General features: G+C 39.2%; 1 protein-coding gene across 1 annotated transcript; it reads right to left on the bottom strand.

Moving 5' to 3' along the window:
- Nucleotides 1–261: 261 nt before the first annotated feature.
- Nucleotides 262–13,037, bottom strand: LOC149833917 (ras-related protein RABB1c-like). Its single transcript, XM_090011101.1, has 7 exons — nucleotides 12,904–13,037; nucleotides 11,479–11,578; nucleotides 10,420–10,559; nucleotides 2,361–2,443; nucleotides 2,046–2,250; nucleotides 1,829–1,897; nucleotides 262–672 (listed from the first exon to the last, which is right to left on the bottom strand). The coding sequence occupies exons 2-7, from the start codon at nucleotides 11,522–11,524 to the stop codon at nucleotides 583–585; spliced, it is 633 nt and encodes a 210-aa protein (XP_089867227.1). The 5' UTR covers nucleotides 11,525–11,578; nucleotides 12,904–13,037; the 3' UTR covers nucleotides 262–582.
- Between the last annotated feature and the right edge of the window lie 11,350 nt (nucleotides 13,038–24,387).

Raw genomic sequence — 24,387 nt, 5'->3', positions numbered from 1 at the left:
TGTGCTTGTCCGATGTAATGTCCAACATTCTGCTTGTTTGACTTTACACCATATATATATATATATATATATATATATATATATATATATATATGGTTCATTATTCCATAGCACCGTAAGGAAATATATCAACCCAATCAATGTTTATCTTCTTTAAAACAGGGGCATGCATCAACCAATGCAAAGACGCATACTTTATGCTGCAGAGAAGAGTTTAATACTTCGGAGATGAATACCGATACAAAGTGGGACACTGGAAAATAACGAGAACATTGTGTGATGCACATTAACATTACGCCTTAATCAAGAAGTACAGTTGAACTTTTCTTTCAAAAAATCACAGTTGGACTTCAGCTAATCTACACAATTTTCAGCAAACTTGATTACCACACAAAACACCTTCATTTGGATAAAGGGCCACAATTGAACAGATGGAGCTTACAAATTTACTGTCAAATGCACAAAAAACAAAGATAAGGATGTTACAATGAGTTCTTAACTAAAAAGAAGCTGCTGATTCAATTTAGACAACAAGATCAAAACAAAAAATAAAAAACTGTGAAGTATGTATCTGAAATGGCATCAACCACAGCAGCCCCCACTTTGTGAAACAGCGCCATCCCTCCCATTTGCAGGAATCCCTCCTCCATATCCGACTTTAATTCCATATGACTAAAAATAAGACAACAAGAATCCAAAGATTTAGATGCCTGATATACAAAATCAATAAAATTAGAACTGCGTGCCTGTGCGTGTGTGCACTCTGGGAATACCTACACCCACCTAGTAAAAAACCATAAATTTTTGAATTTTTTTATCGATAGAACCCCACATATATGACCTACATACATTTTTTAGTAGATCCCAAGTTTTGGATCACGTGATATGATGTGCATGTAGGTTTTTAAGATCTTCAAACATCAACAGTCCACAATGTACCAAAATTTCATGACTTAAAAAATTATATTTTTATGTCCACAAAACATGGGCCAAAGTATGATTCCTATCAAATAAACTATGCTGAATACATCTATGAGATCTGATTGAGAAGATGCAGCGAGCACACAATTGATTTCTATTAGTAGGTGTAGGTGCTCCTAAATCACCCTATCATCACATATATGTAAAATCTAAAAATGCACTAGGCCAACATGCACAATATCCCATCTTCAAAGCATCATAACAAACTCCATCAATACCACAAATCAAGATGAAGCTTACTTCAATGGGAAAAGAAATGTCCTAATAATCAAATGATGCAATTTTAGACATTTTTCTATTTGTCATCATCTAAAAAATATCATTTGTCTGGAATATGGTCATCATCGTTAATGGTTCCTAACATTTTTCTATCAGATTTTCTCAAACGTGTCTTATTTCTTATGTTATATCAGAAAAATAGGAAAATATGCCAGACCCAGTACCAGGATATGCCCAGAGCATTAGGTATTTCATATCAACCAAAATGCTTTTTGTGTTTTTTGACCGTAAGTTACATGAAAACAAACTTATAGCAAGACTATATATAATTCGAGCCTTTTCAAAACACGACAATAAAATAGGAAAGTAAAAAGCTACCACATGCCATTGTATGCTATATCCATAGAGAACCATGTAGAAGATTAAGATCTGGCCCACTCAATAGGCAAAATATGCTTCCTACTAATCATCCAATTTAAAACCTTTATATCACTATAAGCCTTTAAAGAACTGCAGACAATTCCCCATTATGGAAGGTTAGGTTTTCTCTTCAGTCGAAGCATACTCAGCCAAGCAAGAGATTTGACACTGGCATCCAGCAATGCACCAACAGAGATTTTTATCTCACCTCATTGGAAACATCAAAGACACCCTCTTGTATCTTTTTGTAAATAGTGGCAGCTGTACTAATAAAGGCCTGGAGAGAGAGAGAGAGAGAGAGAGAGAGAGAGAGAGAGAGAGAGAGACGTTAATGGGGTGTATTTGAAGAAAGACTCAACAAACAAATCAACACATAAATGGGTGAATCCAAGAGAATGAAATTTGGCATGCAAATAATGTATGACCTCTTCAACATTCTGAGAAGTTTTTGCAGATGCTTCCATAAATATCAATCCATGCTCCTTTGCAAACTGTTCGCCTTCTTCAGTGCTGACAGCTCTTCTGTGAGCAAGATCACATTTGTTACCGATCAGCATGATTGTCATATTTGCATTTGCGTGTTGCCTTGCATCCTTCAACCAACTTGCCAGATGGTTAAAAGTTTCTCTCCTAAAGGAAGAGGAAAAAGAAGGATTAAGTTTTGGAATGCTTTTGTGCTCTAATGTTCTTATCACATAAAGTACATGGGAGAAAAATAGAAAGAAATACCATAGCATTACCTTGTAATATCATACACTAAGAGTGCACCAGCTGCTCCTCTATAATAAGATCTAGTAATCGATCTGAAAGATTCTTGCCCAGCCTGTAATAACAGCACAACCACAATAACAGTTAACCTTCACCAATGGAAAATACCTACATGCATCTAATCCTGTTGAAAGGAAACAATAGATCTTCCCAGAAAAGATTTTGCAGTTCAAAAGTGAAATTTCTTTCCATTTCTACCATGGTACTCAGGCTTGAAAGATATGCATAAAATGGCTGAATGATAACATCTACCATACATTTCTCTAGAAGCAAAAGAATTAGGGGTCATTTGGATGACACACAAAACGAAATCTTGGAAACTACTCTTTGCGAAAATACTATTTTCCATGTGTTCGAGTGACAGTTATAAGAAAATGTGCTTCAAAACATTTTTTTGTGATCCCAACATATATACTTCTGAAAAAAACAGCTCTTAATTTTATTCAGAACTCAAAGCCTTTTTAATTTTGAGGGTCACCCTCTTTGGCTCTTCCTTTTCCCCTCCTCTGCTTCCTCACACCTGCACATCACCAGCACCCTCCCATCACCACCAGCCTCCGCTGTGCATCCTCATACACATCATGATTAGCATCATTCATACATCTAAATATGCACACAAAACAGTAATTACACCATATCCAAAACCGATTTGCATCTAACCATATGAAACTATACAATTTTCCAAAACTGTTTTTGGTTAAAAACACGAAACAAACATGGTTTTTGAAGAAATCGTATTTTTTGAAAACCCCTAAACATGAGGTATTTCAAATCCAGACATTTAAAATCTCCCTCATGTTAGTTCTATGGCTAATCCAATCAAGGATAGAAATAGTACCCACGAATGCATACTCTATGCACCCAAAATCCCTTTTCGATCCTATACGATAGAGGTACCTACCTCGTAACGGTTCTCGGTTCCATCACCTCCATCTACCCATAACCAGATGCCCTTCTCGGAGCCATGACATATACTCGCTGCTCAACACCCTCCCTGCACCACTGGTGGTCTCCACTGTTTGGTACTACCACCTACCATAGCAGACTCACCTCAACACCATAAAATACTCCCACTGTCCAGCACCACCTCCAGGGCTGTTACGGCCCTCGGGGTCGTAATGGCAATTGTGCAAGAACGGAGAAAATGTAGAGAGAAAGATGAAGTGAAATGCTTCAATTCAAGGTGAAGCAGCCTCCCAAAACCCAAAAGAGAGCTATTTCTCATCAACTGTGATCATGGGAAAATGATTATAATGCAAGACTTCTATTTATAACCCCTCTTACAAGCATTTGATCCCAAACTGGATCTTATTTCTTTAGACCCAACCCAAAGCAAGTAAGTCCTACACAAATGCTTGCGAAGGTGAGGAGTGTAACATTCCCCGCCCCTTCAAAACTCGCCTTGTCCCCAAGGTGAGAAACCACAGAAAGTGTGCAAATATAGTTTCTTTATATACTTGAATCTTTTAATGGTTTCTGCTGGGCCACTTGTGAATGCTACCTTCCATTGTCATGCTGAGCCAAATTATATTGCAGTTTTCTTAGCTCCTTAGCCATTTTTCCCATGCCTTAATAGAGTCTAGCTGCATTTTTAAACGTTGTCCAAAGCCTCAAAGAGGTAAACTCAGGTGTCACCATAGCATTGCTGACACAGGGGCTGTATCTTCTCAAATACATTCTCAGCCTTATGCTTTCTGTCCATATTTAGATCACTAGATCCACGTGATTTCAGCAATTTCATCATCATGAGTTGCACAGCCAGCCATCCAAACATCTTGTCCAACACCACATAAGGTGCTAAATCTGGTATCGTCCTAACAATAACCAAAATGGCAACCTCAACAGTTGCAATGTGTTTACTGTTAAATATTCCAATACCAGCCTCTGCAAGGTCTATAGTTACCCCGTGCTGAGCTTGAGGAACCACAAATACTTGAAGAACTTTATGCCCATAAACCTGTTGATGGTAGAGTTGTTGGGCGTTTTTTGAACAATTGTGGCTGTTGGAGATAAGAATGAGCGTGAACCTGCGGAAGCAACAAAAGGGAAGAGATTGCAAGTGCTTTAGAGAAGCTGGCACTGGATGAAAATGCTGTGCATGGCTTTATGTGTCTCTCCAAATTGGTTACTTCCTTTTCTTCCAACACTTTGCAATAAAACTGTCATTGCTACAATCTACCACAAAAGTTCGACTTTAAATCACCCTAGTGCATAAAACTGATCTATAGAGGCAAGCTGCCTTCTATCAAATTCAATGTCATCATCACCATCTTCTGCATATGCTCGCTTTTGGAGTGACTTCTTCATGTGTTCTATCATTGAAGTCCTATGAACCATTCACTTCTGTCCACATCAATCATTCTCATTGCTACCCTTTCACGATCATCAATTTTTCTGGCCTTACTAAAAGTCCGTACTTCAGTAGGTTCAACTATGTGCTCAAGGGACTTCACTAGTTTGCTTACTACTTGCAGTTTAAATTCTTTTATGGCTCTTTCTTGCACATTGTCTTCAAAACCATAATCAAAAGAAGGTGAAGCCTCCACGTGCCCGTCTACAATATCTGAACTTGGTTGATCACAAGGTGGATCACAATTTCTGAACATTTTATCCACATCAACAAAGTTCCTAAAACTAAGCCATCCATAACCAAGAGAGTTAGTACTCTTTCTGTCCTGAAGCTCACTTCCAAATAATTTAATATTAGTCTTTGTTGGAGAGATATCATTAAATGAGGAGTAAAATAGGTTAGAGCAATTCACAGAATTCCAATCCCTTTGAAGAGGACTGCCATTAGAGAGTTTAGAAATAAAGGCACCATTCACTGTGTCCTTATGGTCAGACATTTTTTTCGCTCTTTTAGCAATTAGTTTCACTTTGTCAGCATAGTCGTTGATGCATGGACCCATAAGTACATATAAATTCACAACAACATAAAGGGTTCCATTTGGTCATTGAATGTTTAGATGACTTTCCTTTAACACTTTGTAGATTCGGATCAATTTTTCACCTTCTAAATCTTGAACACTAAGGTTGGTGGGATCACTTTCAACTTCATGAAAAACTGTTCCTGAATTGCTTCTATACACTTCCACAATTAAACTTTTGTTGTTATTACAATGAAGGTGCATGTCACCTCCACATTCTGCATGTTGTAATTGAGCAGGTCTACGGTCGATTCATACTACTGACTGCAACAACCTGTTAAAATGTATTCTTCAATCATTGTAATCATATATATTTTATATATATATATATAAAGGATGATACATATACATATATGATATATATGTATATGTATCTTCCTAATTATATATATAAAATATATATTTCTCTATTATTAGCCGTAGGGGTAGTTTAGTCATTTCACTTATTTTTACGCATATTTCACTTGGAATATGATTGTAATTTTCCTTTTATTTTTATTTTTTCTTTTCTTTTATTCTTCTTGTGGTTTGCACCACCTAGGGAGGCTCCCCAAAAGAGTCGTTGGGGAGCCCCCAACAGTCACAAATGTAACCGTTGGGGGCTCCCAACGACTCCTTTGGGAGCCCCCTATGTGGCTCCTCTAAGGTGTTATAAATAGGGGTCTTCCCCTTGTATTTTGATTATTCTATAGGGAGCTTTAGCTCCATTGTAAAAGAGTTTTTACCTTATTTTTCATAATAAAGAGATATTCTTTTAGCGTTTTGGCTTAACCCCTTTATGGGTTTAGCACTTTATGTGCTTTTGGTTGCCCCTTAGTGGGTTTGTGTATTTGCACCTTAAGTGTGCATTTATGGGTTCATTATCGAACCCTTTGTTTTCTAACACAATCATCATTCAAATATTGAATGAATTGTTAGGGCCTACATCAAGCCCCTTGTTTCTTGCCACTTACAGAACAAAATAGCCTCCCGCTACAAGTGTTTTACTTGCAACATCAAATGGCATTTGAAGTTTTGTTGCTTCCTTCTCTTGGTCTCCCAAGAAAACTTGTTCTTTGTTGAACCTATTCTCACAGCAGCTATAGTTAATGTACGGTGTGATTCACACACTTATGTCACCAATGCCAGCCTGATCACCCAAGCAACATCCATTCCACATGTTAAAAAAATCGATAAATTTGAAACCAGTTCAAGTGTTATCTGGAATCTTAACACCTCATTTGCCTTAAGAATGCTGAATGTGACTATTGCCAGACCAATGACATCATGCATGGGCTATTTGTTGGTGTCCCTCATTTTCCAATGCTGAGTAATTGTTTCCAAAGAGAAGGGACTCATCAGGCCAGTTGTAGTTTCAGGTAGCCCAGCTGCTGAATTACTATCAGCGGTATCCAACTGAGTGGCAACCTGAACCGCAGCCACCATCCATTGTGCACTATGTTACAGGTTCAAGAGCCAATAAGCAAGTCGAAGTTAGTGCAAAGAGATAGATCTGATGCTTCAGTTCTTGACCAGCCACTGCAAGGGTAATATCTTGGTTTGGTTCGCTTGTACTCTTAGTCCTAATTAAATTCCATTGAGATACAATTTGATTCCCCTGTTCAGTGGGCTCCTCTTCAATCAGTTGGTGGTTACTACTATGCCGGTGTGGTGTTCTTTAAAACAGTTTGCATGTACACACCATGAGACTTGGAACTAAACAAAGACTTTGCAGAGAAATTTCTTCATATATTTTGCTAGTGAATCCTAAGAGGTTAAAATTTGCATACCTGAGAGTGTATAACCTGTTCGGTACTTCCTGTGGTTGTGAGGCATTCCACTAAACAGTTGGCTTGCACCATCTAAATCTCCATGTCTCACTTGTGTTGTCATTCTAATATCCAACAAGCTATGTCATAGGGATTCGGCCAGCCGGGTGCCGCACCCGCGTCGAAGCGACTTGGGTGCGGCACCCGGTGCGGTCAAACTGACACTGGGTGCGGTTAACGCACCCAGGGTCTTAATTGTCCAATTTTGAACTTAAAAAAAAAATCCCGATGAAATGGGGTTGGGAGGGGGATTAGGGCAAAAAAAATTCCCTCCCCCGTCCCGAACCCGACGCCTCCTCTTCTCCGTCTCCAACCCAACGGCGCGGCGACTCCGGCCCGACGACTCCAGCGCGATGACTCCAGGTCTCTCTCTCTCTCTCTCTCTCTCTCTCTCTCTCCATAAAAATGTTTTGATGGGTTTATTACGTGTGGTCGTCATCTTCAATGGAGAGAATGAGGAGAATCAGGTGGATGGTCAATCCTGAGTTGGGGAGTTTTGAGGAAGAAATTAGGGAAAGCAATGATAATTTCTCATTTGATTTTTCTTTTTCCTATGGTGCTTTTGATAGGTATTTATGTTTATAATCGGATGGTTCTTATTATTTCAAAAAATACGTGCTGTTTTAATTGGACATTTTATGCAAACAGGGATTTGATGGTAGGCAATTTTCATGTTGAACAGAGATCATCCGTAATCGGGTGTAAGCTCACTAGAGTGCATATATTTCAGTAATTATGGTGACGTCCACAAGGCTCAAGTGAAGCCATAAAAGGTTCCCGTCAGAGTGTATATGATTTCCGTTCGAGGGGTTCATGGTTTCGTCTGCATTTTCCAGAGAACAATGAAAGATGAGAGGAGCGAGAGGTTGCTGTCAGGTAAGCCTAAAATGTTTGCTGGTATATCTGCAGCGTGGTTTAGTTTGGAAGAAAGTTTAGTAACGAATGGTTATTTTTGACATTTTCATCATATAACCTGAAAAAGAATAGCTTCACTTAGGTGGTTGGTTGATTAGACATCCCAAAGGTTTTTATTTCATTAGTGTTACTGTTAACTGTTAAAAATTATATATATATATATATCCTCCCGCACCCAAGTTTTTTTAAAGTGCCGCATCGCCGCACCCACACCTATGTGACATAGCCAACAAGCTATTGTTGCAAAGCAAAATCGCATTGAATAGTGAAATGGCAAGCTCTGTGCCATCCAATTTTTCATATCCAAGCATCATGTCTATCCATGTATGTGCATCTCTCAGGTACATCTTCTTGAACATTTTCTCTGTGTACACCATACAACACCACACAAAATAATTCTCCACCAGAGTTGTCACAAGAGATAAAATCGGTTCACATTCAAGCCCTATTCCTTTGCCTCCTGAGTTGAAAGCCATCTTGGTTGAGCCCTTCAATCCATCAAGTTCAATAGTATGCTGACAAGTGAGTTGCCCGTCATCCAAAACTACGATAGTGTTCTGTTTAGGGTTGAGCCAGTTTTCGGAGAAGATGCATGTCCTCATTGGAATCTTGATGATGGACCTTTCATCTTGGTTCATGTCAAGAGGGCTCTAACCACAGAACTCGGGCTTCATGTCTGCCAAGAATCCATTGTGTTTAGGTTCAACATGGTGAAGGAGCATTATGTCAAACACTTGATGGCTTGCCTTGGCATCGTGAAAACCAATGTTTGAAACCTCAAAAAAGGCACCCAGATTTCTTTCGGTTAACAAACGATCCATGGTAGCACACAATTCACAGGGACCAGCGAAAAATAATGCAAGATTTTCCTTCTCTAACACTAGATCTGCAGCCCTTTGTGCAATTATGTCCTCCAATTCCCGTTTTCTTGTAGAATACTACTCGTTATCATATATTAACAACTTTGCTGCCATTTCTTTGTGACTATGCTCGAGAAGCGGTATGGAAGTTTCAAGTTCCATAATGGGCATGCTAGTGAGAATCCAATGGAGATCTTCCAATGTTGTGTTTGTGATCCCAATAAGTGCAGACTCCAATGGCTTGATTCTTGCAGTGAGACGTTATTTTACAAACACATAAAGAACCCAAATCTTCTCTATAAAGGTTTCCATTTCCTTTATCTTTGCATCCATCTGTGTGACCATTTTCATGAGCATAATCCACAATTGTGATTCCAACTCTCGGAATGTGGCCAATAGTCATGAATGCTCGATGATCCCAAATGGTCATCTCCTTCCCACGAATCGTCTGCTCTAATACGAATTGTTACTGCCCTCGGGATCGTAACGATAATTTTGCAAGAAAGGAGAAAATGAAGAGAGAAATATGAAGTGAAATGCTTCAATTTGAGGTAAAGCAGCCCCTCAAAACCCAAAAGAAAGGCTATTTTTCATTAACTGTGATCATGGAAAAATGATTACAATGCAAGACTTCTATTAATACCTCCTTACAAGCATTTGATCCCAAACGGGATATTATTTCTTTAGACCCAACCCAAAGCAAGTAAGTCCTATACAAATGCTTATGATGGTGCAAAAGTGAAGAGTGTGACTTGGGAATTGTTTGAGACCTTCCCCTTTCTCGCTAGAGTAGATGACTCGATACTGCTGCTAGGCACAATCAACTTATGGTTTTATCTTTTCCGTTTCCCTCTGGATGGGCATGAGCCTCTGCAGATCACGGCTAGATCAAGGAGCACAAGAAACTGCATATGATGGTTTGCACATCCATGTCGTTAAGGTCTGAGATCTGGTTTGCATATCCATGTTGAGGTATGAGATCTTATCACACAGGTCACATCACATCCCCCATTGGATGTTGTCACTCACACTCAGTCTCTCCAATCTCTCCAATGTTGAGCTCTCTACTTTCTATCAGAAGCGCATGCCCCAAAGGGCCCAGCTTCAACGACATTGACTTCTACTCCACATTGCAATATGTGAATAGCAAACATTTTTGTTACCCAAACATTGTCGAATACAAAATTTAGTTTTTAAAAACTTTTCTCAATAAATTTGGTTTCAAAATATTCTTTGGAAAAGCACCATCCAAAGAGGCCCTTAACTTTGGTCTGCAAATTGAATCATTTAATTTTAAAGCAAATGCAAAAAGCTAGATGATTTTTCCTTTATAAGAAACCTACCAATAAATAGTTGCCAACGATACTAGTAAATGGGGACAAATTGCAAGTTTCAATCAACAAATTAAGGAAGCATACGACATGTTGAAGTTAGAAGCAATGATAAAGAGGAATACCTATAGGCTTCCCATCAGCAAACCTCCAAAGACTCACTAGTAAGTAATTGAAACTATAAACTTACTGTGTCCCATATCTGGAGCTTGAGTGGCTTATTGTCAACTGTTATCATCCGAGCACCAAACTCAACACCAATAGTTAAGTCATGCACAGGTTGGAAGCGCTTGTCCGTAAATTGCAGGAGAAGGCATGATTTTCCTACTCCTATAAGAACACAAAATAAACAACTCTCAACCAACCAGAACACAATAAATAAAAGCAATATCACTACATTAACCACATGAAGGGAGGAATCATAACATGAAACAAAACTGGGTTTGAAAAAATCATCCTCACCTCGTTAGACTCATGCAAAAAATCACACACAACAGGATGAAACAATGAGAAATCAAAAGCAAAAGTCACATAAAAGACTGTCAGCAAAGCGGGTTTGCACGAAGGCCTAAGAACAACATACAATCGCATAACTTTACACAGCATTAAATTTTGATGCAGGAGCAAGCCTTACAAGATGAACCATGAGAGTCCTCACTTTGTGAACCAGAAGGCACTTTGAGCAAGATGGAGAGTCCCCATCCTGAACGAATCTGGCGAGTCCAAATAAATTTGGTACAGTGCTCATGACAATAAGTCATGAAAACTATTCATGCTGCCTAGAGAAATCTATCTCAGTTTGTTTTTGCTTTTTCATGGTTTCAACTTTCAAATAAAAGGATAACCAGAAAACTGTCAAATTCCCATCAAGAAGTTCGCCACTAATGGAATTAAACTGTAGCATAAAGAATAGCAGTGCAGATGAAATAGAAGAACAGCAATAGAAAAATCGTATCAAATGATTACCAAATCAAAAAGTACCCAAACCGAGATTCTGAAAGAGAAAAACTGAAAATGATGTGCATAAAAAAAGCTGAAATGAAATAACCCATCATAAAATTTCTAGTTCAAATATTGACAAAAAGGCAGCTCCATGACGATCAAAAGAAAAAAGGTACAAAGAAACACATCTAGAACACCAGACAACACCAGAATAGAAAAATTCAGAGCTGAAAATTGGTGGCTTGATTCAGCCATCTTGCATATTGAAATACAATTACCAGAAGGAATTGGAAAGCAAAGCACTCACCAGTATCTCCAATGATTATGTACTTGAATAAGTAAGCGTATGACATGGTTGTTCAGGTTCTAAGCCTTAAAAGTTTTCAACTCGTCAAGCTACCAATACTGCAAATAAATAAAAAGCAGAAAAGATTAAAAAAAGAAAAGGTGAAGCTAGCTTATTAGAAGTACCCAGGCAAGAGAACACCTGCATATTCAGAGTAAAAATCAATAGGGCAACAAATTCCTTAAAAAACTGAAAGCATATCAAGTAACTATACTATTGTGCAGATGATAAAATATGCTCATGTTCAAATTCGAAGTTCAGGACCCATTAGCCAGACACGCCTCAGTTCTCACATGATGTAAAATAGGAAAGTCAGAGGAAAGTACAGTTCCCGTGGACAAAGTTAGTGAAGCTTAATAATGAAATAGTAAAATGCATGGATTTTCAAGAATCCAGTGCCCTCTACTTGAGACCTCTGTCCAAATCATTAGAGGAATTCTTAATCAGACAAACTATAGGAGCACAGAGTCACATAGAACTACATGAACAAGTCATAAACTAATGAATAAGTCATAAACTGGCGCAATGGTACATGAAGTTCGCTATCTTCAATAATCTGCCTCAAACTAAACTGAACTGGATAAGCTAGTATTGAATTGTCTCAATATGTACACAAGTTAGTTGGCGGTGGTGGAGAGTTTGTGTAGTCATTAAGTTAGGGATGGTAACAGAACAACCATTTCTTGACTGTGGAGGAGATATGGCCGCCGTCCATGTTGCTTCCTCAAACATTTATGGTTTCTCGTCCAAATGCCTTATCTTCCCTTTTCTTTAGATTCCAAAATTAGTTTCAAGAAAAATCCTTTCTCTTCATTCTCTTCCATCTTTTTGTTTTTTAGTTAAATTCATAGAGAATCCAATAAGTATTTTCTCAATGATCAGACAAATAGGAAAGTTTTAACCTATCATGGTCTTGGTACCTTATAAATATTAGTAAGATAGATGAAAACGGACGAGAGAATAAATAAAATATACTGACTCCCATTAAAACAATTGCGGCCATCCCAAAAGAAGATGAAATCTTCTAATTTCCCTCCTTATGATGGCTAATTTTCTTAATTTCGAATGACCCAAAAGAGATTAATGAAGGAAGGAAGAGAAGACCACTTTCTGAAACCCACCTTAAAGAAGATTATGTACTGTCCGTAATCAAAACCCAACTAAGAAATTCCAGAATGAAACCATTCAAGTTCGACGTTTCTAACATCCTCGCCCTCCAATCATTGAAACCCAACCCCAAGTGCTAAAAGATTTAAACATTTCTCCCAAGTACGATCGAATCCCATCCAAGTAACTAGCAGCTCATCGTTTCTTCCGAGATAGCGACCAACATGATAAATGAATCCAGAAAAAGAATAAACAACAAGAGAGAGAGAGAGAGAGACTATTATTTAGCAGGACGAGCAGCAAGAGGGTCACAGAGACGTCGCCAGACCCCTGAACGAATCAGCCACTGCTTCAATCTAACTGTATGAGCTTGGTGAAGAACAGACTAGAGGGAGAGGGGGGGGGGGTCTCTGGTTGTTGCTTACACTTCTTGGAGACGTGTTTTCACCATTGATGGAGACGCGGACACAAGGAGAGGCCTTTAGTTAGGTAAACGGGAAGGAGGTCAACAGAGAGAAACCGAGAGAGACGGGTTGGCCGAAATAATGAGGTACGAATTTGGAAGAGATGGGCCAAAAAGTATGGTCGGTATAGTAAATGAACAGACCTATATTAAAATTTGTATCATCTTAATAACCACAATATAGTTAAGATAAATAAATAACTTTTGTTTCACTTAAATGAAGAAAACTGTGGAAAAGAATAATTCTACAGAGAAAAAGAGAAAAAAAGAAAAGAACGTCAATCGTAAAATATAATTACCATGGCTTTTAGGAAGGGATTAGAGAAACCTTTTTGCTATAAAATAAAAAAGGCTGTCCTTATAATATATTTTAGGATGCTTTAACTAAACTAAACCATTTTATGTTAAGTGGGATTTGATAGGATCGTGCACTTTATTAAAGGATTCAGCAATATTTGCAAAAAATAATTTAAAGAGATCAAAGAGACCATTAAAAAAAATTTCTTTTAAAATACCAAAACATTTCATTTAATTTATCTCACGTTTGGCTTTTCTTAAGCGAATTCGTTGTCATCTTTGGCTTCTTTCTCATCATCTTTTTCGTCATCCTCTATCAAAGTCTAAATCAATAGTCAGTTTGAGTAATGCGTGTGAGTAACATATTTTCCATGATAGTATTAAAGTCAAAACAAAGTTAAAAAAAAATTTAAGTATCCTTTCAAGTATCATGTCATTTCAAAAATGTATTAAAGGTATAATATTTTGTCTTTTTTTAGGAAAAAGGTATAATATTTTGTCATTGTCACCCTTTCTTTTTAATACATAAGATATGAACAAACAGGACAAGTAAACTTCACCCCAAAAAAATCAGCAACATATTAATATTTTTCACAAGACATGATCTGCCTTCTGTTTATTGACATAAAGTTTGTATACAGTGTCAAGTTAGAAATCAAAAGGAGGAGGAAGAGAGAATGCCAACTGGATACTGCTGAAAAATTAGTTTTAGGAGACAAGTGGGATAAGTAGATGAGAAGAATGGCCTGGGAGGGCCAAACAATGATACAGTATTATATCTTTCCCAAATAAAAGACACATGTACAGTGCCCAAATTTACCAAGAGGGTGGCATTTTGTGATCTCCTTAGACTGAGGGCGATCCAACCTGGAACATTAAGGCAGAGTTTCGATGCACCCAGCAGTCGAAAAGATTGAGACAAGTTGGAATACTCATACAATCTTCCAACTCATCTCAGTTTTCTTTGTATAACTTGGAGTGACTCAGTCCCCATGTGTCAGTTATCCCCACATCCACATGCCAGGGTTAGTGTAAAAAAACACACTGTTTTTTTGTTTGCCAAGTCAATACAAAAGAAAGAGAGAGAGAGAGAGAGAGAGAGAGAGAGATTCATGTGGAAGACAAAAACAGCCGATGAAGTAGAGGTGGGTGTCTTCAGAAATTTATCAAGACAAGTCCCATAAAAGAGAATTCATCGATCAGTCTCCATAAGAAATGGGGGTATGGCTGGGAAACAAGGAGAGTCGCTCATGACTCAATATGACTTATTTTTTGAAATGTCCTGCAATTTTTGTTATTCTCCTCATGTCCAAAATTGTAAATACCTAATTTTACTATAACCCTTGCATGTGCAAAATTGGTGAAGTTTGCGTGATATATATATCGCTCTGCTCCTTGGTTAACGCAAACTCAAAACTTAAAAGAAGTTTCACACATTTTTTCTTGCTGACATCATGAATATCCCATAAAATTTATGTGTGAACTTTGTGTTAATCTTGAACTTAAGAACATCACACATATGTCACGAAGTTCACACATAATTTTATGCGAACCACATTTTACTCTTAAACTTCAGAACACCGCACGTATGTCATGAAGTTCACACAAAATTATGTCTGAACTTTATGATTATAAAAACCTGAACAAGTATAAATTTTTAGGGTTATTTATGGTCTCCAACCAGCGGTCCCCAACCAGTGGTCTTCAACCTGCTTTTCGGCGGCCACTTTTCTGGCTGCACTTCATCCTCAAGTTTTTTGGAATCTTCGACGATGATTTTTTCTGGTAAGCACATATTTTATTTAACGGTTGAACAAGTTAAATTTTTTTAAACATGGTTTTTTTGAAATACAATTTAATGACTTTGAGTATAAATCATGTCCTATTATATAATGAAGAAATAAATACCTCCAACAACACCAACATCTCAACCATACCTTTTATTTCACTCCTCGCACTACTCAAACTTGCATATAGGTGTGCAAGTGAAGTTGCTCCCCATGCATATTGATCGACGCGATTTAGGTCTTACAAAAACTGCATGTACGATATATGGATCGACTTTTTATCAGTGTCAATAAATAAGTATATCCCAAAGAAGTAGAGCAAGAATGCACTTACTTCATTCTCCACCCTACTACAGGTCTTATCTTCCAAACATGGTAGCTTCTCCTTCTTAGCACCCCTCCCCCCATTCTAGGGTTAAAAAGGTCTCACAATCATAACAACTTAATTCTTTCTTTGCCGAACACATCCTCGTTCGGTCTTAAATGAATATCACATAACTGCTTGAAATGTAATGCCCCAAAATCCAGGACTTGAAACTTTTTATGAAAAGTTTGAAAGCCTTGAAGTCATACGTTTATTAGAGCTTTTAAATAATGGTTTAGCGGAAAAGGCTAATCAAAAGACCTTGAGCGCATTACCATGTGAATAAGCCCTTTTTGAACTCTGAACCTTTATTGAAAGCAAAAAGCTTAAAAATGCAGTTTTAGAATTTGAGCAATAGATTTGTAATTCACAATATTTATTGAAACCAAAAGAAGGAATTTAGTAATACAGTTTTAATAATTCAAAGTTTGATTAAAGAGACTTTCAAAAGATACTCTTATATTAATTTTACCAAAATGTCCTTAAGAGCTCAACATCAGGGAAAGAACATCATCTTGATCTCATCACGTCATTGTGTCATTGCAAAATGTATCACTTATACAACACTTGCCCATGAAATGGTTCAGTTTCGCGAGAAACTAGTAGGGGTGCCAAAGACAAGAAAGAACAAAGACTACAATAAGCAAAGATAATTACTAAACCAAACAGCATAGGCAAAACCAGCAAAGCTAAACATACATACTGTCAAGTACTGCAAGCAAAACTCAAATAAAGCAAGTAGCTAAATACGAGAGCAGTAAGGACCAAAGCGTTAAACAAGTCAAATAAGCAACTATAGTAGTCCAACTAATTCTACCAGTAGGGAGTAACTAACTCCACCAAGCAATCAAGCATAACAAGCCGAGTAACGAAATAAGACAAGCATTCATAACAAAGCTCACAATGATGCATTTACCAATGAATTCTTCATTTCACCAATAAGAAAATACATTAATCATAAGGTGTAAGTCATTGCACAACAACCAATTTATAAGCTACACGCAATAAGCAATCACACGATAGCAGTTATAACAGAATGTAGGTAGCTTATAAAACAAGCAGCTACATTAATCTAAGTGGTAAACAGTTCATAGATTATGAGCTGTAAGCAATCACATCAATCATAAGAGACGCAAGCCAACAAGTGCTACATTACAATAAGCACCAAGTGGTAAAGCAAGTCATATGCTAATATATTGCAACTAGCATAATGCTATCATTATAAGCATTTAACTAGTATGAGAAGCTAGTTATTACTTAGCAAAGAACTGCGTAAGCAGTTTAACCAACTAGAGTAATACCTCGATAGGCGTGCATAGCTCAACGAGTAGCATATTGAACTACTGAGCAAGCAAGCAAGCAATTCCCGTAACAGCACGCATATCTCATAATCATGTGCGTAGGTTATATTTTGTTCTCATTATTAGCTGGTCATTGTGGGTATGCATAAGGCACAAAACATAGAAACAATCGAGATCGATTTGGAGGTCCATTATGCTATGTATTTTATGCTACCCCGAATGACTCACTCAGTCTGCTGCTAAGGAGACAGCCAGTGACCAAGAGAGTAAGTTCCCAAAGGCATTCAAAGGCTTATGGATGCATCCGAACTTCTGCAGAAGTGACTATCTTTGTAGCATTTTTCCTAACCTCCAATGACTGGGGAAGTCAGATCTTTTGCCCGTGATTGTCATTAATGGCTTGTCCATCAAAGTTTTGTACCATCCATCCTCTCTCTTAGTGAACCATGTCGAACTGGCACGACAGGGGTTTCTTAATCGTCGTCACATTCTACATGCTCTGGTCTTTCAACTCACTCGAGCATCTTGCCTGTGAAGGCGCATAATTATCATTATGTGAATTACACGTGCCATTTCACATTCGAGGCAACCACACACCTCTCATCTCACTCACCGCAGTATGCAAACACGCTTGTTCAAAAGTACAACCATGATAAGAGGGGTAAGGATTTCTCACAGGAAATCCCTAAACACATCTACTTTACAGAAGTCCACTGCAAAAATTATTCGAGTTTCTACTTATCTTGCTCAGGTCCTTTAGACAATCATGAGCCTCTTGCCTATTAGGCGAATATTAGCATTACATGATTACCTTAAAGTGTGAATACATCTTTCAAGGTTACTACAAACCTCTCATCCTGCTCTTCGTAATCCAAACATATCGTACATGACTAAGAGTACGACTACAGAGGGAGGAGCATGGATTTCTCAAAAGAAATCCATTAACAATAATCTCGCAAAAGAAGGAAGTGCACCAACTATCTTAGTTTGACCAGAAAGCCTAGAAACTAGGTCTCTCATCAGAGGTGATGTAGCGCCGATCTAGCAATGGTGTAGGTTCCTCAATAGAACTCTCACTCGACTCATACACATGCTCCAAAATAGGGTTATCTGAGTCGTATCGGATACACGAACTAAAGTAGTAACACACTTCTCCCAAATACATCGATTTGGGAGATTCAATCGCTATCTCGCAAAAAGGCTTTCGAAATCTACTTAACATAGCTATACATTTTTTAAAATAGGTTTGCACCTAAAAACCATCATTTTTGGAGAACCGAAGTGCATAAGTGTGTGTCATGACTTTTAAAACAAATAAGTGAAACAGTATACACTATACACTCGAGGCTGCACTCAGAGAGTGCAAGCTGACAAGGGGCAAACCCATGCACGTTATAGTGTAATGGCAAAATGAGAAGCAAGACTCGATGTGCAAAGCTGCACCTCAAGCGTAAAACGCACAAGCTACACACGAGGTATGAAATCATACCTCGACCATCGAAACACACAAGCAGACAGATACGTAAGCAACTCACGAGGTACGAAATCGTACCCTAACTAAGCAAGTATAAAAGGTGGCTTGCGAGGCACGAAGTCGTATCTCGATTAAATGATAAGCGTAAGCAAGTAAAATACAAGAGCACACGACAAAGAGAAGAACAACAAATGCACGAGCAAAGCATATGCACGAAGTGCGACAGCAAAGTAAAGACAAACAATACATACATAAAGTAAGTGCAAAACCAAGCATGATGACAGCAGGAAAGTAAAGTACGAAGAGCAAAAGCAAGAAATAAAGCCATGGCTCATAAAGCACAGGGCAACAGAAAAGTCAAGACAGAAAGTAAAAGCCAAGGCGCATAAAATGTGAGGCAACAAAAAGACAATGCAAAAAATAAATGCTGAAAGTAAAGTGAAAAAATGTAAAGAAGGACCAGGATTGCGAAACTGCGTCCTGGAAGTAAAGCAGGAACATAAAAGACTGTAATTAAAAAGCCTGGGCACATATAGCGCGGCAACAAACAAGAAAGTAAAATGCAGAAAATAAAAAGGACCAGGTTCGCGAAACCGCATCCTGGAGTAAAGCAGAAACAAAAAAGATTGTAATTAAAAGGCTTGGACATATATAGCATGGCGACAAACAGGAAAGTAAAATGCAGAAATTAAAAAGGGCCAGGTTCGCGAAACTGCATCCTGGAGTTAAAAGCATACGTATATATATTATATGCATATGTATATACTCATTTCCCAGATTTTAATTATCTTTTATTATTTTAGTGTTCATTTGCTCATTGTCCTTTTACGCAATAATCCCCTACCTTGAGGGGTTGTGGTTCCCCGTACGCCTGCGGCATAGATAATTACGAGCTCGAGCTACAAAAAGGGTGAGCTGGTTCCACTGTTCAACTTACCATGCTTAAAGACATTAGTATGATATGATAAAAAACAACAGGCAGGTTCGATGAGACCCGTAATGGTCACCGAACCGGACCCCGATACATGGCTAGGCAAGGAGCTCAACTCCCTACAAGAGAGCAGTAGAGGCTTTCTGCCTGCAGGCTATAGAGGCAGGAACTTTGTACCCTGCCAACAAGGGTGCCAGAGGTAGGGGCCTCACCCCTGCCTGACAAAAAGCAGTAGAGGCAGGGAGCCCACGACAGAGTAGGCAGGGGAGGGAGCAGAGGCTCCCTGCCGAACCTGCCACAACAAGACAGGGGGACACCCCCTTGTTGAAACATAAATCAAGACAGAGGGCACAACCCTTTGCTGGAAACAAGACAGGCAGAGGCTCTGCCCTTGCCGACAACAAGAACAAGGCGGGGGAAAAGCCCCCTGCCAGAAAACAAACGAGATGCAGAGAGCTTTGCCCCCTGCTCAAAAACAGGAAGAAGGCAGGGAGGCTTTACCCCCTGCTGGAAACCAATGGAGGCAGGGGGAGCTTCGCCCCCTGCCGGCAAAACACAGGAGGCAAGGGGGGAGAAACCCCTTACCGAGAAGCAACAGGAGAGCAGGGGGGCTTCGCCCCCTGCTGAGAAACATAAGAAAGCTGGGGGTGAAGCCCCCTACCAGAAAATAAAATGAGGGCAGGGGGTCTCGCCGCCTGCCAAGAAACACAATAAGGCAGAGGGCGAAGCCCTATGTCGGAAAACAAAATAAAGGCAGGGGGAGCCTCGCCCCCTGCCAGGAAACATAAGAAGGCTGAGGGGCGAAGCCCTCTGCCAAAGACAAAACAAAGGCAGGGGGGTCTCGCCCCCTACCGGGAAACACAAGACAAGGAGGCAAAGTCCCCTGCCGGAAATAGGATGGGGGCAAGGGGGGCAGAACCCCCTGCCGAAAAACAATAGAAGGTAGAGGGCTTTGTTCCCTGCCGAAAAACCTACAAGGGGCAGGGGGCGGAGCGCCCTGCTGGAAAGTTGAGCCGACACAGAGAGCTCTGCCCCCTACTGGCGATAGGAAGGAAAAAAGAAGGGGAGAAAGGTCAATACTTGCGAACGCCGGCCGAGGGCTGACAATGTCGTCGACGACTAACAGAGAGAACACGGGGGAGAAGGAGAAGGGCGGTGACTCAGGCGGATGCCAATAGACATAGAGAGGAGAGAGATGGCGGTGAGGACGCCGGCGAACGAGGTCGGAGAGAGATGGTGTCATGGAGGGGGTGGCTCACTAGAGCTCCAGTGCGGTTCGCTGGTGGCCGCAGGGGAAGCGAAAAGAGACACAGAGAGGGGGGGTTCTCGAGGTCGTCGAGGTGTCTGCCAGACACAGGGAGGAAGTGGTGGCCGGACGGGATTGGTCGCCGGCAGCTCCGATCACCGGCAGCAGCACGGGAGAGGCTGGGAGGAGAGAGAAAAAGGGGAGGGCTTTTTGCCCTTCACCAACCCAGCCTGCGTCTTTTAAAGATGCAGGCTCAAAGCTTCTTGAATCCGGGTCTGGGTCAGGCCTAGATCTGATCCGGGTCCAGCACGACAGACTGGCCTCGGACACGTGTTCGACGCATGCCCGACACATGTCTGACACGTGCGGGACACATTTTTTTTTTGAACTTTATAGAAATCTCTCTATCGTTGTTCATTCAATGACTCTCCATGACACTTTAATCTGGTGATTCGTGCTGCATCCTTCAACATGATGGTCATCTCAAAATTTTTGAAATGAAATGTATTGGTTGTCGGATTTCAGAACTGCACAATGCCCTCTAAGAGGGGACGATCGATGTTCCATGGTTTGATCTAGAAGAATGTCAGAAATGCATCTCATGCAGCAACTCCTTTACTTCTTCCATTAGTCTTACGAACCACTTGTGTGCTTTGAACCAATAGAACTAGGGTGTGTGAGATGATGAATTGTTTACATCTTTTGGTTGTGGATCTTGCAATTACAATTAATTTTGTTAGAATAAGTCAAATGAGTCATTTTATAGAAAATGCTTTATATATATATAACATTTTACATATCGTACTACAATAATCAAACTAGTTATCCTAACATGTTTCACACATACATGAATCAACGAGAAAATAATAGTTTATACTTTACACACACACACATTATATTTATATATAGCATTAATCAAACTAGAAGATAAATATAATCAATACTTGTCTAGAAGCACCAAACCTTGTTCTCCACTGCAAATCTTCTTCGAAACTTGCACTTTCTCTTGCAGGATCAGATGCTCTGACTTGTGAGGTTGATTCTCCATATGATCGTTCAATGCACTTTTCTTCTCAACCTAAAAATCGCCCTTAGCATCTGAAATAGCCACAAGACCCTGTGATACATTCACTTCCTAAAACTCAACCTTAGGTTTCTCATCATCCACTTGGTGAGGTACCTTCATCCTTATCTCGCCACTGCCACTGCAGCTGGCCACATCTTCAATGTTATTTATCCGAGCATTCAGACATCTAATAACATCAGTCACCCTCTCACTCTTCAGATACTTTCAGAATGAGAGACAAGATTGTGGCTACAAACCCAACTTTTTTTACATTCTTTCTTAGATATGGGACATTGTGAAATGACTAGTTATTGTTTGGCCAACTTGCTTTGCATTTTCTATTAAGTTTTTTAGTGCAATTTTCTGTGTTTACAAAGGATACCTTTTCCATGTAAAATGTCGAACACCCAAACTCTTAGTATTGGATGTGGCGCCCTCTCTCTCTATTTATCTAGCAAGCTCCTTGCTTCATAGTACAAAGGATGATACAATTCATATTTTTTTCTTTGGCTTCTTTTGTTGTGCAATAATAGTAGAAGATGATTCGGGTGTGGACCCTTCCAACATATTCTTTTCAGTTTACACATTGTGTTAAACAAATTAATTTTTTTTATAATACCAAGATATGGAATATAGGTAAACATGTGCAACAGAGACACAAGACAAGAAACCTAAATAGTTAAGATAACAAAAACAAACAAACATTGTGCCAACATACTATGTTTATTATGCAAGATTCACAAAATATAAACAACAAAACTGGAGAACAAAATATAAGCATTCAAATCGTCAAAACAAATAAAAAAATTATGTTTAAAAAAAATTGGTTCAATCGTTGAATATGTGCTTATCGAAAAAATCATCGTTGAAGATTCTTGAATACTTGAGGATGAAGTATCGCCGAAATAGTAGCCATCGAGAAGCAGGTTGGGGACCGCAAATAACCCTAAAATTTATGCTCACGAAGTTCGCAGATAGTCTGGGTTGTGGTGTTTCAATTTTTATACTCACGAAGTTCACACATAATTTTATGTGAACTTTGTGACATATGTGCGATGTTTTAAAATTTGAGAGTAAAACGAGGTTCACATAAAATTATGTGCAAACTTCATGACGTGCTAATTTTGTGACATATGTGTGATGTTTCGAAGTTCAAAATTAACACGAAGTTCACACATAAATTTTATGCGACTTTCATGATGTATGAAAGAAAAAACGTGCAGAACTCCTTTTAAGTGGGAGTTTGCATGAGCTGAGCGATATATGGCGCGAACTTAGCAAGTTCTGCACATGTGATAGTTAAAAAAGTTACAGTTTGAGTATTTACGATTTTGGACATGGGGAGAATAACGAAAATTGAAGAGCATTTCGAAAAACAAGTCATGTTTTTCATATAGTATGGTCGTTTTCCTTTAATTTATGTCTTTTCCGAGCATGGCCTCACCATTTCTAGGTATTCAAAGGGGTCGGATCTAGGCTGAACTGATATTGGTTCCAACTTTTTATGAGTGGGCCCTTATTGGATCAGGATCCGACTTAGGTCACATAGTAGGGTTCTGGGTTTGGATGTGATCTGACCACCATCGACACTGGATCCACAGAAAACTTGTGAACGGTATTGATTTTTTCTATATAATAAATAAAAGAGGTTGGGTCAGACTTTGTTCTGATCTGGATCTGAATCTATTTGTTTTTCCTGTACCAACTTGGATCAGGATGATTCGGGCATTAATTGTTCGAAACTAAGCCTGTTTATAAGACCGACCTCATTTGAATAGACCAGGTCGGCCAAATAAGGATCTAAACCTGCTAATTACCAAAAGAGCCTCTGAATTTAATACACCTGGCAGCTGAAAATGACGTTTGAGTTCTAACCGGGTCAGACATGACTACCATAAACACAGACCTACTTCTAGGGTTTCCACAATAGGCCTTTCAAACAGGTCTTACCCTGATCCAACTTTTAGGTGTCGGTACCCGGTCCAGGTTTGATCCAAACGTCTCTTCAACAAGAGTAGATATGGGTCTGGGTTCCGATAGCAAGAACCAAACCTAGTAAGGTTTCTGCTTTAAAAAAAATATTTTACAATTAAAAATTCCATATTTTAAATCAGATACCAAGTCCTATTCTGGCCAAACCAAGCTCAAGCCCACCAACTAACTAATCAGACCCTGTGGGTCTGACCCTATTAACTAATCGGGCCCACCTTAGTAACTAATTAACCATCGACCCTCTATCTGGTTGGTGTCACGTGTGGTTGGGTAAGACCCAGCCAGCGGACGGGCCTAGTTCTTGGTCTAACATTTAGCCCAGACTGCACCATGTAAGGCCAATAATGGGTTGGATTCGTGTCTCACGACCGACCCAATCCATACCTGAATATCTGCGTATGTGCATGAAAAGTTTAGACCTGAATATTATTCAGGTCGACTCAATTCACTTGTCTTGTGTTTGGGACTTAATCTTGCCTGGATCTGACCTGATCCGGCTAAACCGATGCATTTTAAATATCGTTTAATTCATATGGGTCGGGTTTGGAATCCATTTTCTCCACCTCACATAATCTGGGTCAGGTACCCAAACCTGATTGGTTGCTTAGTGCGAGCTCGAGCTAGTTGCCAATCAGCAACAGCCAGCAATCTGACCTGAGCTTAAGTTAATCACCAGTGCTAAATTATGCAAATATTACAGGATACCAACATAAAACCAAAACACCTCTGCTGCTTGCAAGTTGCAACCAATGTCAGAATAGAACAGAATTGGCCGATTTGAATCTAATCAGCCCTTCATTGTTTTTCTTGAAAATCGACTAAATTGGTTTTCTTTTTATTTT

The sequence above is a fragment of the Nuphar pumila genome, chromosome 6 (genome assembly GCF_984573655.1).
Source record: "Nuphar pumila chromosome 6, dmNupPumi1.hap1.1, whole genome shotgun sequence".
Classification (NCBI taxonomy): domain Eukaryota; kingdom Viridiplantae; phylum Streptophyta; class Magnoliopsida; order Nymphaeales; family Nymphaeaceae; genus Nuphar; species Nuphar pumila.
The sequence above is the reverse complement of the archived record's forward strand: the minus strand, read 5'-3'. Positions and strand labels throughout refer to the sequence as shown.

Coding starts and splice junctions, on each gene's coding strand:
- LOC149833917 (XM_090011101.1), bottom strand. CDS start 11,524: ATGTCATACGCTTACTTATTCAAGTACATAATCATTGGAGATACTG. Junction 2,444..10,419: donor AGCTCCAGATATGGGACACA/GTAAGTTTATAG, acceptor CTGTTATTACAG/GCTGGGCAAGAATCTTTCAG. Junction 1,898..2,045: donor CTTCTCAGAATGTTGAAGAG/GTCATACATTAT, acceptor CTCTCTCTCCAG/GCCTTTATTAGTACAGCTGC.